This window comes from Schistocerca cancellata, chromosome 1 (genome assembly GCF_023864275.1).
Source record: "Schistocerca cancellata isolate TAMUIC-IGC-003103 chromosome 1, iqSchCanc2.1, whole genome shotgun sequence".
Lineage (NCBI taxonomy): Eukaryota > Metazoa > Arthropoda > Insecta > Orthoptera > Acrididae > Schistocerca > Schistocerca cancellata.
Window position 1 is genome coordinate 346,616,791 of NC_064626.1, and position 13,577 is coordinate 346,630,367.

General features: G+C 42.8%; 1 protein-coding gene across 7 annotated transcripts in view; it reads right to left on the bottom strand.

Annotated features, from left to right (window-relative positions):
* Positions 1-13,577, bottom strand: part of LOC126173535 (nicotinate phosphoribosyltransferase) — a 132,557-nt gene that overhangs the window by 94,134 nt on the left and 24,846 nt on the right. For 6 of the 7 annotated variants that reach the window (XM_049920963.1, XM_049920967.1, XM_049920968.1 and 3 more), the window contains exons 6-7: positions 5,624-5,742; positions 5,250-5,443 (exon numbers count right to left, since the gene is read on the bottom strand). In XM_049920963.1, the coding sequence (XP_049776920.1) occupies positions 5,250-5,443; positions 5,624-5,742 (313 nt within the window). The remainder of the gene's footprint in view (positions 1-5,249; positions 5,444-5,623; positions 5,743-13,577) is intronic. The other variant, XM_049920964.1, reaches the window with a different exon arrangement.

Consider the following 13,577-nt stretch of genomic DNA (forward strand, 5'->3'; position numbering starts at 1 on the left):
CGTCGGTAATATGTGTGACCTCATCATCGACGCTGGGAAAGTGACGGTCATCGAATGTCGCTAGAGACGAAAAAAGTGTCCAATCGGCTTGGGCAAACTTCCAGCATCGTGGGCGCATACATGGCAGTCAAGGCTGCAGTCTAAGGACACATAGAAAGTGGTCACTCAAGTGTGTGACATCAAGGGCGAACCATTCGAAGCGCCGAGCTAGCGGAACAGTACCGACCGCAAGGTCCAAATGAGATAAATTTTCATGGAGGCAGACAAAAATGTAGGGACCCCAGTGTTGAGGCAAACTAGATCCACTTGGTGGAAGACGTCTAGCAATAGTGAGCCACGTGGACAAGGATGTGGAGAGCCCCAAAGCGGGTGGTGAGCATTGGGCATTGAAGTCCCCAACCAGCAAATATGGGGGTGGAAGCTGACCAAGAAGATGAAGGAGATCAGCTCGCGCCATTGGTGTGGATGATGGAATGTATACAGTATAAAGAGAGAATGTGTATCCAGAAAGGGAAAGACGGACGGCGACAGCTTGGAAGGAGGTGTTTAAGGGGATTGGGTGATAATGGAGAGTATCATGGAGAAGAATCATGAGTCCTCCATGGGCTGGAGTGCCTTCAACAGAGGGGAGATCATATCGGACGGACTGAAAATGAGGGAGAACAAAGCGGTCATGGGGACGCAGCTTTGTTTCCTGAAGACAGAAGATGACCGGCAAGTAGGATCGTAAGAGGATCGACAATTCATCCCGATTGGCTCGAATGCCGCGGATATTCCAGTGGATAATGGACATAGGGTGAACAGAAAATGGAGGAGTGTGACCAAGGTTGCTGTCAACTCAACGACTGCTCAGAGCTTGCGACCGACAGCATGGAATGGCATTCAGCCGAAGGCAGAAGATCCTGATCCATAGGTTGTTCAGGAGCAGCTCCTGCCACCAGCGATCGGCCGGTTGATCGGCCGCCAGCAGTGCGCCTCGGCGACACAGAAGACGGCCGAGGGCGATTTCCGCCAGGTGGTGCTCTAGATGGGGCACGCCTTGGTGGAGAAGGAGATGAACTGGGTTTCTGTGTAGCCTTCTTGGAATTATGATGTGTAGATGAAGGATGAACCGATGGTTGTGAAGTTGGGGTACGTAAAAAATCTTCACGAGTATGCTCTTTTTTCGAAGTCTTGGTGTCTGACTTTTGGGCTCGAGATTTAGCAGAACCCGATGAAGGGTGAGCCATAGAGTGGGCAGGTGAAAGTGGTGAGGTTGAACGGGCTATCTTTGCGCTGGCCGATCTGACGACCGTGGCACTAAAGGTGAGGTCGCAAGTCTGCGTGGCCGCCTCCTTTGTTGGCCGAGGAGAAGCAAGGACAGTGCTGTATTTTCCTGTCTGATGCACGGTGGGCTGTCAACTGGCGAATAATTTTCGAGCAGCAAAGGTCGACACCTTTTCCTTCACTCTGATTTCCTGGATGAGCTTTTCGTCCTTAAAAAAGGGGCAATCTCGAGAGGAAGCAGCGTGGTCACCCATACAGTTGATGCAGCGAGGGGATGGAGGTGGACAAGCACCCTCATAGGCATCCTTGCCACACCTAACACATTTGGCCGGATTGGAACAGGACTGGCTGGTGTGAGTGAACCGCTGACACCGATAACGCGTAGGGTTTGGGACGTAAGGGCGAACGGAAATTATCTCATAGCCTGCTTTGATTTTCAATGGGAGTTGAACTTTGTCAAATGTCAAGAAGACAGTGCGGGTTGGAATGATGTTCGTGTCAACCCTTTCCATAACTCTATGAACAGCCGTTACGCCCTGGTCAGACAGGTAGTGCTGAATTTCTTCGTCAGACAATCCATCGAGGGAGCGTGTATAAACGACTCCACGCGAGGAATTTAAAGTGCGGTGCGCTTCAACCCGGACAGGGAAGGTGTGGAGCAGTGAAGTACGCAGCAATTTTTGTGCCTGGAGGGTACTGACTGTTTCTAACAACAAGGTGCTGGAACAAGACTTTACAGGACCTGCAATTGCGTTGACACCTTTCTGAATAATGAAAGGGTTGACCGTGGAGAAGTCGTGACCTTCGTCAGACCGAGAAACAACAAGGAACTGTGGCAACGATGGAAGAACCGTCTGTGGCTGAGACTCAGTATACTTACGCTTGTGAGCAGACATAGTGGAAGGTGAGGAAACCATTGCGGAAGAATCCCCCATGATTACCGGCGTCTCCGATGGCGCGCTCCTTTCTTGTGGGGGCCCTCTCTGAGGGCACTCCCGCCTTAGGTGATTGTTCACACCTCAGGTCACACCTCCCGACAAACGGACGGAGGGACCAATCGGCACTTTCGGAAGGTATCAGCTCGGGTAATCACCCCTCCCTGGGCCTGGCCGTTACCAGGGGGTATGTATGTGTCCTACCTGTCTACCCGGGGCGGGGAATTACGCGTTACCCCATCACCGGCTATGCACAAAAATGCGTGGGTCGGCCTTCAGACACGCACAGGGAGGAAGAAAGAGAAACGGAAAGGAAAAAAGAGGGGTCTCAAACGCCGCAGCTGAGAAAAGGGTAAAGAGAAGAGGTAAGGAAAAGAGAAGGACAAAGGAAGGAAGAAGACATATAAGCAAAGAAGGCGAAGAATGCGTTACATTTTCGAGCGTCCGTCTCCGGACGTAGGCACAAACCATACTCCCAGATGGGGAGAAAGGGAAGGAAAGAGCCAGAGGTGAGGGGAGGAGGGGCGAAGATGGGGGATGGGGAAGGATGCGGAAAGGGAAGGTATGCAGCACGGAAAGGAAGGAGGGCCACATTAGCTCGGGGTCCCGTGCTCGCTACGCACGTATCCACAAAAGAGTTGTGGACCCCCTGGGGGGGCTACTGAGTGTAAATGGTCTGCTTGCAATATGTCATTACATTTTGTAATATTGGTTTAAATACTGTTCAACTGATTTAGCAGTTTTGTCTGTGTAAGGCCACCATTCCCATATCTATATGCAAATTTCTGAAATAAACATTAGGCTTAAACATAAAATAATCTGATTTAGCCCACATTATTATCCTACAGGATTTCAATCAGGGACAAAATAACCAATTAAAAGGGACATCAATAGTGACTAAGGTGAGAATGTTTTGTGTAGCTGTTATACCTAGAGGGACAAGTAGCAAGTGTTGCTTGTAATTTATTAGAAATTGCACCATTAATCATTTCAGTAAAAAATAAAAAAACATACTCGCACAGCAAATGAATATTACATTACGAAGTACTGTGGAGCTAAGTGCCCTATTTAATCAGTATTGTCAGCAAACATCAAATTTCACTTTCTGTGAACTCTTGATAAGGGAGTCAAAAAGCAAAGAAAAACCTCAGGACATTGTTCAAAACTCACAGCTTAAGGCCATTTAATCACAATGTCAATCAAATAACAAGTAAACCATTCTTGCTTTTTATGAAAAAATGCCGCCCTAATACACATTGCTTCCTCCTAAATGATTAACTGGTTGAGAAGCAGGAAATAAAAGTAACATTTTGGAGCAATATTGTGACAAGTTTAGTAATTGTTGTCTTTGGGCAAAGGGAAGAAGACTGGTGGAAGTCTGTTAACACAATGATTGAAGATGATACTGTTATCCATCAGTTAATCTAAATTTACCACATAAGACAGAGCTTTAAAATGCAGTTATACTGTCAGATGAAAATTTAAAGAAATTATTAAATGGATAAAACAGTCAATTACACGGAGTCAACCCTGACTAACTTCTATTGAAAACTAGTTATACAAGACATCTTCCATTCATGTGATTATCAGATTATGGATACATATGTTGGATGATACTGCATCTCATATTTCATGTAAAGTAAAGGCTTTCACAACAAATTTGGTTAAATACATGACATAGTAAAAGGGAAATATATGCCACCTGGAATAAACTCTAGTATCTAGTCTGATGGATCAGTAGGTCAGTGTCAGTCCACAATCCAAAGGACTGGGTTCAGCCCTCAGATGGTTCCAGGATTTCTATTGACATTTATCCCTTCTTACACATCTAACAGTGATTTGTATACATGAAAAATGCTAAGCTGCATCATGGTTCAGAGTCCATTAAGCTTTATGCCCCCCTATAGCTGGCTGGGTCAGTCAGTTCAAAGACCAGAGAAAGCAAATGCATATGACCTCTCATAGCTCCACATGTGGTAAAGCACTGTGGTTTTAAAATAACCTTTTTGGCTGAGGTATAGCTGTAACTAGTAACGCTCTACACATCATATTGCCAGAAAACTGAGCATATGTTCAAATGAGAGCCAGTCTACACTACAGCTGATCTTTAAAGCATATTTTTACGTATAACTAAACTCTGTAGCAATGTTAACCTTCAGCAGGAAATGTGTCTTTGAAATACAAATCCTACAGAATCTGATAGGAAGATCTTTGGAATGACTAAAAATCACAAATAATAATTATAAGTATGTGCTCAAATGCCAACAGCCATACCACAGTGGTAACACCGGTTTCCATCAGATCATCGAAGTGCTGTCAGGCTGGGCTAGCACTTGGATGGGTGACCATCTGTCCTGCCGAGCACTGTTGGAAAGCAGGGTGCACTCAGCCCTTGTGAGGCAAACTGAGGAGCTACTTGATTGAGAAGTAGCTGCTCCGGTCTTGTAAACTGACATACGGCCAGGAGAGCAGTGTGCTGATCACTTGCCCCTCCATATCTGCATCCAATGATGCTGTGGGCTGAGGATGACATGGTGGCCAGTTGGTACTGTTGGGCCTTCCAAGGCCTGCTCGGAAAGAGTTTATGTGCTCAAATAACTCTGAAAGGAAGACGCAGCACAACAGAGAACCATCTTCACTTCAACTGTGGTCTGGCATGCAGTTGTAATATTCACACAATGGTTAATTATCATACATATCTGAAACACTTTTCAGGTTTTCAGTTGATTTCTAGCCTGCCCCCTCTCCTCAAACATGCCTCACTTTAGTATGGACAGGATTTTAAACCATTTTCAAGCCATAAATTCTCCCACATTCATTTTAACAAAAGCACAAAAAGCAAGTTTTAATGTATCATAATTCAGTACTTAAATGATTTCGTAAGTGCTATAGCAACATTCACAATGACAAAACCATACAACACAAATTTTATGTTTTTCTTAGCTGATCTGTAGTTTCAGTAACACATAAAAGTAACAGTGACAACAGACAAAACAAATAAAAGCTGTGCCTGTGTTCCCCATGCAAGGCAAGCTCGCCCTAAGATACCTCTTAACATCATACGTATCAACGAGTGCTGTGAAACCCTCTGGGAATGCAATTGCAAAGGAGATAAGTGCTGCCATTTCACCATCAGAGGCTTCATTGTCAGAGATATCGAGCAATGCTGATAATTTCTTTCTCCATTCTATACACAACGGCAACATGTCATGCTTCACGCCCGTTGTTCGATGAGCCAAGAACTGTAATAGTGATATTGATTATGAGACTCAAAGAGCAAAACTACAAAAATAGTATTAGATTTTGATTTACTGAATTATGTTTTACAAGGCACTGTAATATTAAGAGCGACTTATCGTTTCTTACACTATCTATCTTTGTCTTTTTATTTACTTAAGCAAATGTATAATGAAGTTACTTACTCTGTTCTTGAGCTCATTCACATCAGAAAATGACGTTACATATGAATGTGCGTGTGTTCCTTTTACTGGGATGCCATACAGTTTGCCAGCCAGAACATTGCTTGTCCCATCAAATCCACCTAATGGAATGCCCATATAATTATGAAACATTTTTTACTTTAAGAGTACCAAAAACAATGAAATCAAAATAGAAAAGGAATCAATAAATAATATCATATTTCTCAATAGTATTACCCCCTGAAACAAAACACAGGTGTTTACTTCAAAAACTAACTTGCCACCGAGACTAGCAGAACCAGGGAAAAGTGCAAGGAAATGATTAATGTCAAACAATAATTGTATCTGGAGTTCCTTTCTCTAGTTTATACAACAAACTAATATCCGCAGGAAGCAGTCATATACAATCCTGGAAATTGAAATAAGAACACCGTGAATTCATTGTCCCAGGAAGGGGAAACTTTATTGACACATTCCTGGGGTCAGATACATCACATGATCACACTGACAGAACCACAGGCACATAGACACAGGCAACAGAGCATGCACAATGTCGGCACTAGTACAGTGTATATCCACCTTTCGCAGCAATGCAGGCTGCTTATCTCCCATGGAGACGATCGTAGAGATGCTGGATGTAGTCCTGTGGAACGGCTTGCCATGCCATTTCCACCTGGCGCCTCAGTTGGACCAGCGTTCGTGCTGGACGTGCAGACCGCGTGAGACGACGCTTCATCCAGTCCCAAACATGCTCAATGGGGGACAGATCCGGAGATCTTGCTGGCCAGGGTAGTTGACTTACACCTTCTAGAGCACGTTGGGTGGCACGGGATACATGCGGACGTGCATTGTCCTGTTGGAACAGCTAGTTCCCTTGCCGGTCTAGGAATGGTAGAACTATGGGTTCGATGACGGTTTGGATGTACCGTGCACTATTCAGTGTCCCCTCGACGATCACCAGTGGTGTACGGCCAGTGTAGGAGATCGCTCCCCACACCATGATGACGGGTGTTGGCCCTGTGTGCCTCGGTCGTATGCAGTCCTGATTGTGGCGCTCACCTGCACAGCGCCAAACACGCATACGACCATCATTGGCACCAAGGCAGAAGCAACTCTCATCGCTGAAGACGACACGTCTCCATTCGTCCCTCCATTCACGCCTGTCGCGACACCACTGGAGGCAGGCTGCACGATGTTGGGGCATGAGCGGAAGACGGCCTAACGGTGTGCGGGACCCTAGCCCAGCTTCATGGAGACGGTTGCGAATGGTCCTCGCCGATACCCCAGGAGCAACAGTGTCCCTAATTTGCTGGGAAGTGGCGGTGCGGTCCCCTACGGCACTGCGTAGGATCCTACGGTCTAGGCGTGCATCCGTGCGTCGCTGCGGTCCGATCCCAGGTCGACGGGCATGTGCACCTTCCGCCGACCACTGGCGACAACATCGATGTACTGTGGAGACCTCACACCCCACGTGTTGAGCAATTCGGCGGTACGTCCACCCGGCCTCCCGCATGCCCACTATACGCCCTCGCTCAAAGTCCGTCAACTGCACATATGGTTCACGTCCACGCTGTCGCGGCATGCTACCAGTGTTAAAGACTGCGATGGAGCTCCGTATGCCACGGCAAACTGGCTGACACTGACGGCGGCGGTGCACAAATGCTGCGCAGCTAGCGCCATTCGACGGCCAACACCGCGGTTCCTGGTGTGTCCGCTGTGCCGTGCGTGTGATCATTGCTTGTACAGCCCTCTCGCAGTGTCCGGAGCAAGTATGGTGGGTCTGACACACCGGTGTCAATGTGTTCTTTTTTCCATTTCCAGGAGTGTAGTAAATAAAATTTTGGCAGCTGCTAATTGTGAACAAGGACATCTAGGTAGTTAATGGATGCAAAAGAATTCATTAAACTGCAGTTACACTTCCCGAGTGAGCAGAAGGCTGAATGGAAGAATGACTGATGTGGAAAGGGTGGCCAATGTCAAAGTAAAGGCATTCTGCTACCACTCACTCATTAAGAAAATAAATACAGAAGTTCTGAATAAATATATTGTATGACATGTAATGTAGCAAGTAAATATGAAAAAAGACAAAGCAATTAAAAACTACTGCTATTTCACCATAAGCGTGGAATGTCAAAACAGCTATTTTGCTATTTACTTATCTTTTCCCCCAACTATCCCCAGTGTCCTCCAACAATGTAGAACTATAATTCATTTTGAACGCTTCTCCAGTCATTGTCAAAACTGAAGACTCATTCATTTGTTGTGTACTGTAGATCTCATCAGGAAGGAGAACCTTCAAGTGTGTGGAACAAGTCAAGGTAAACATTAACATATGTTAAGGCAAAAGCATCACAGCAACATCATTTATCCACAGATGAGCCAAAACATTATACGACCACCACTTAACAAGTTGTATGTTCACCTTTGGAACAAAATACACCACCAATTCTTCGGACCAGGCATCCAACAGTTTGTTGGTAGATACATGGCATCAGATGTTTGTGCACAGATCATGTAATTCACATTAATAATGGGTAGCTGACACTTGTATGCTGTGATAGTGCCCAATAGTGACCCAGTGAATTTCATCATCGAGCCATTAATGCAAGTTCACTATAATGCTCCTCTAACCACTGTAGCCGCTTCTAGCTCTGAGACACAGACAATTATACTGCTCAAAAATGATATCACATCAAGCACAAAGGGATGAAGGTGGTTCACAGCTGTCAGTATGTCTCTGATTACTACCACAAGTCCCAAGGAAGCACAGGAGAATGTCTCCCATAGCATAATACAGCTTCCACCAGCCGGAATCCGAGGCACGCTGCACGTTTCGAGCCATCATTCACCTCAATGACAGTGTTTGTGGAGATGACCATCAATCTAGTGTAGCAAAAATATGATTCACCTGAAGAGCTGGCACTTTTCCATTGATCGATGGATGAATCCCTATGGTCCCGTGCCCACTGCAATCATAATTGATGATGTAGTTGGATCAATATTAGAACAAGTAGGGGTGGTCTGCTCCATGTTCAACAATATATGATGAACAGTGTGCTCCTAGAAACTTGTGTTTGCACCAGCATTGTGCTCTTTCAGCAGAGATGCCACAGATTACCTTCTATCTTACTTAACAGAGAAGACAAGCTCCGAACCTCACATCCCATTAAGATTCGTAGACATCCAACCATTTAGCACCTAGTGAAGTTTCACTGTTCTTCTAGGCAAAGGCAACTGTATTTGCTCTTCTCCTGGTAGCTGTGGAATAGAGCAGACACAAAGAAAGGTGCACTTGAGTATTTGTACCATTAATGTTATTAAAACTGTGATTTTAAAGAATGCGTGGTGTGGACTATGTTACTAAATTATCCTGCATAATTGTTTTGCATATTATGTTTAAAAATTTTGAAAAGCAGCCATTGCAGCAGAAACAGAAGGGACACAAGGAAGCAAGATGTATTAGATTCACCAGAGGAAGTAGAAGATTTGTTAGGAGAAATGACCAGATACCTGAAGAAATAGTTCACTCTGGCATATGAAGAAACTGAGAAAGCTACCGTATTTACTCAAATCTCAGCCGCACTTTTTACCCGGTTTTTGTAATCCAAAAAACCGCTTGTGGCTTAGAATCGAGTGCAAAGTAAGCAGAAGTTCAGAAAAATGTTGGTAGGTGCCGCCACAACTAACTTCTGCCGTCGAATATATGTAGCGCTACACAGGCATGCTTTGCAGGCACAAAGATAAATACTGGCGCCAAAACCTATGCGTCAGTAAATAAATTAAAAGAAAAGGTAAAAGAATGTAAACATTATGCCATGTATTCTTTCGTGTTTGCTGCTATCTCAATTAAATCCTGTCTGCCTAATAAACTACGAAACTAGAGTGAGCTAACGCGGAAGAAAATAAATATCATGTCATGTTTATATTCATATTATTCTTATGCTGAATAGTGATACAGTCAGAAACGAAGCATGGCAACTGACTAGATTTTTAAATCTAAGATGACTAATTTCTATGCAGAATGTAATGTGCTGAAGAGGCATCTGCAAAGATTTTCTAACGGAGAAAAATTTTCGCTAAACTCTCTTTCAGAACATCTTCTATCATACAGTCTTTTTGGTTCTTGTTGTTGATTATCAAAGAAAGCAGCAGTGTAAGTAACAACAAATAGCAGTCTCTTGCCATTGTTTCACTTATGAGACAATTCCTCTCTCTCTCTCTCTCTTTCTTTTTTTTTATGTAAGCCGCGGTAGCACGCACAAAAGCAAGCCATGCCGTGAGCGGCGACAGGTCGTAAACACTCATTATCAGAATGCAACAAACAATGCACAACACAGTACAATAATGCAGTTTCAGCTTGGACTGACGTAAACACCTATAACAAGAAGAACAGCTCTTATCAGATCAAAGCAAAATAAGCAATCGAATCAAACCAGACGAAACACGTGAAAAAGGAAGGGTACCCGTACAAATACGGATGGCGTGCCCGACACATAGTAATGGCTACTTGGTAAAGCTTAACAGTTAAGCTTACGATTCGAACCAAACTACTGTAGCTGTATCTTCATCCATTCGACCTAAATTGTGTCTCATGTTACAATGGACCAACTTTGTTTCGATTTGGAGGTGCGGTCTAAAACTTTTCTCTCCCCTTGAATTTCGAGTCTCAAATTTCAGGTGCGGCTTAGATTCAGGATATTTTTTTTTTTCCTTGCTTTCGAGTCTTATTTTCCAGGTGCAACTTAGATTCGAGTAAATACGGTAAGGGGGAAAGCAAGGGTCCTTTGTCTACACAACAGCCGGTGAGAATAAAAGCGAATCACTGAAGGATAAAAAGAACAATGTCCCACAATTTAACAAAATGTGATGATGAAATTTCACATGGACACATTGGTGTGGATTAAGGTGAAGAACGATAACTCAAATGTTCTAAAAAAAAAAAAAAAAAAGGGGAAGTAGAAAAGAAGATATACTAAAATTAAAAGTTTTGTGTAAGAAGAGATGGACAAATGCAACTTATAGTCACTTGAATCTGATTACAATAGTCCATCCTTTGTCTCCCTCTACAATTTTTACATCCAAAACTTCCCTCCACAACCAAATTAGCTATCCCTTGATTCCTCCGCATGTGTTCTATCTTGATGCCTCAGCACATGTTCTATCAGCCAATGCTGTCTATTAGTTAAGTTGTGCCAGAGAACTCTTTCCTCACTAGTTTGGTTCTGTACCTCTTCATTAGTAATGCAATCTATTCATCAAATCTTCAGAAATCATCTTTAGCACTAGTACCTAGTCTCTTGTTGCCTGCAATATTTTCCATGTTTCACTTCCATAAAAGGATAAACTCCACACAAATACTTTCCTAAAATACTTTCTAATTGTAAGAACAATGTCACTATTTTATAGAAGTTGTTAGTAAGTTTCTCTTTTTCACAAGTGCTTACGTAACATTAATAACAAATGCAGTGAATTTTTTGTGCTGGAAGTTCAGAAATGGTACACACAGCCTTGTGAGGGCAAATGAGAAACTGCTTGAATAAATAAGCAGCAACACTGACAAACAAGCCACCTAAGTGGCATCAAACTGAAAGATGACAACATTTACATTAGTGAAAAATTAGATGTAATTTTGCATTAACGTGTAGTCACACAAAGAAATATTTAATGACTATGTTTATGAAAATAGGAAAAAGCACACGCATGAGTCGGTCAAAGAGCAAGGTGGTGTGGTTGCGTTTTTTGACTACAAAGGCATTATCCATCATTAATTTGTGGCCCGTGGTCAGATGGCAAGCTACTAAGTCTACAAGGGAATCCTAGGGGCATGAGGGATGCTGTGCACATGAAGAGGCCTGAATTGTGGGAAACTAGAATTGGATATTGCATCATGACAATGCCCCCAGATAACACGTCTCTCCTTGTCTGCAGCTATCTCGCAAACACCAGATGCCCGTTGTGCCCTATCCACTATATTCTATAGACCTAGCCCCAGCCGACTTTTTCCTGTTCCCCAAACTGAAAAATATGTTGAAAGGACATTGTTTCCAAACCATAGATGAGATACAGGACAATGCAATGAGAAACCTGTGCCCCAGGAGGTGTTCAAAAACTGGAAGAAATGATGGGAATGGAGTACTGCCAGTAGACGGGACTATTTTGAAGAGGAGAGTGCTTAAAATGTTGTACAATAAGCAGTGAAGCTAATACAGCAAAAGTTCAGTTTCTTTTTTAAAACACTTCGTATTGCCACTATTTACCCTTGACGTTACTTGATGCCTATCTTCTTGTTATAATCCTACCACAAAAAGGCATATTTGAAAATAAAACCACTTTGGAATAATGTACTAAAAGCACTTTAAACTGAAATCTGGATTATAAGATTTACTGAAATTTTTTCTTGACCACAGTCTACATCAAACCCAGAATTATTTGCAACGTAATCTTCAAAAATTTAATGTCGCTGTTACAAAATCATAAAAAACTCCAAAAAATTTTGTCACACTTAATGAACTGCATTTCACTGTGTTGATGCCACTACGTGTTCATGCACCAGAATCAGGACCCCACAGAAACCTACAAAAAGGAACATACACGCTTCAACATGTTCACACCTTCTACATATCAATACTTCAGCTACTGAGAAACCCAACCATTTAAGGACAGAAATCAGAAATGAAAGAAAACAATGGAAAAGAATGCCCAGGATGAGTCTGTATATCAAGGACGGGCAAAATTGAAATGCTAGGGAAAGAAATTCAGGATGTGTCATATAAGCACAGAATTATTATAAAGCGGTGTTATTTTGCCAATGTGGTTTTAAAAATGAAAAGACAGAGGGTAGGCAGCAACCTGTTGAGAAATTGAGGAACCTAGTCCAGTGATGGTGTTTATCAGCGGAGTGGAACACAATGTCCCACAACGAGCTTAGGATTTGATTATTGTATATAGTTAAACATTTGTTTCAATAAGCACAAATTAAATTTGAAGCAAACATAATAGATTATGAATTCATCCAAACCAATTTTGGTATGAAACAGCATCTCTGCCAAAACAAAAAAGAATATATGCAGTAATGCTTCCCAACGTGTTATATGTAACGAAAAGCTTCAGCTTTAAAGCTATAAACATGGAACTATTAAAATTAGGATGAAAAATCCTGAGGAAGACCTTTGGTCTAGCTCAGAATTTGGATGGCCGGAGAAAGATAAAGAATCAAGAAATGTATGACAGTACATGGATTGTCAGAAAACTTTGTGTGCGAGAATTTTTCTGGGCTGAACAAGTGTCTTGCATGCCAGAAGCCCTTTGTACTCAAGATGTGGACACCTGAAGCAATCTACCTACATCTACATATACATGCATACTCAGCAAAACACATTCAAGTGCCTGAAAGAGGGTTCATCAAACCACCTTCACATTGGTTCTCTATTACTTCAATCTGGTACAACAAGTGGAAAAACAAACATCTGTATCTTTTGGTGCAAGCTCAGATTTCCCTAATTTTGTGAGAAGATTCCCCCACAGTGAAAAACACCTCTGTTTTAATTATACCACCCCAAATCCTACACCATTTCAGTAACACTCTCCCCCCTATTCATGATAATACACAACATGCTGCCATCCTTTGAACTTTCTCAATGTACTCCATCAATCCTATCTGGTAAGGATCCCACAACGCACACCAGTATTCTAAAATAGGGTGGACAAACCTAGTGTAGGCAGTCTCTTTAGTAAATCTGTTACATTTTCCCAGTGTCCTGTCTATAAAACGCAATCTTTGGTTAGCCTTTCCCACACTATTTTACATGTGTTCCTTCCAATTTAAGTTGTTCGTAATTGTACTTTCTAGGTATTTAGTTGAATTTATGGCCCTTAGGTTTGACTGATTTATAGTGCAACCAAAGTTTTAAGCACTCATATGGATGACCTCACATTTTTTGTTATTCAGGGTCATTTG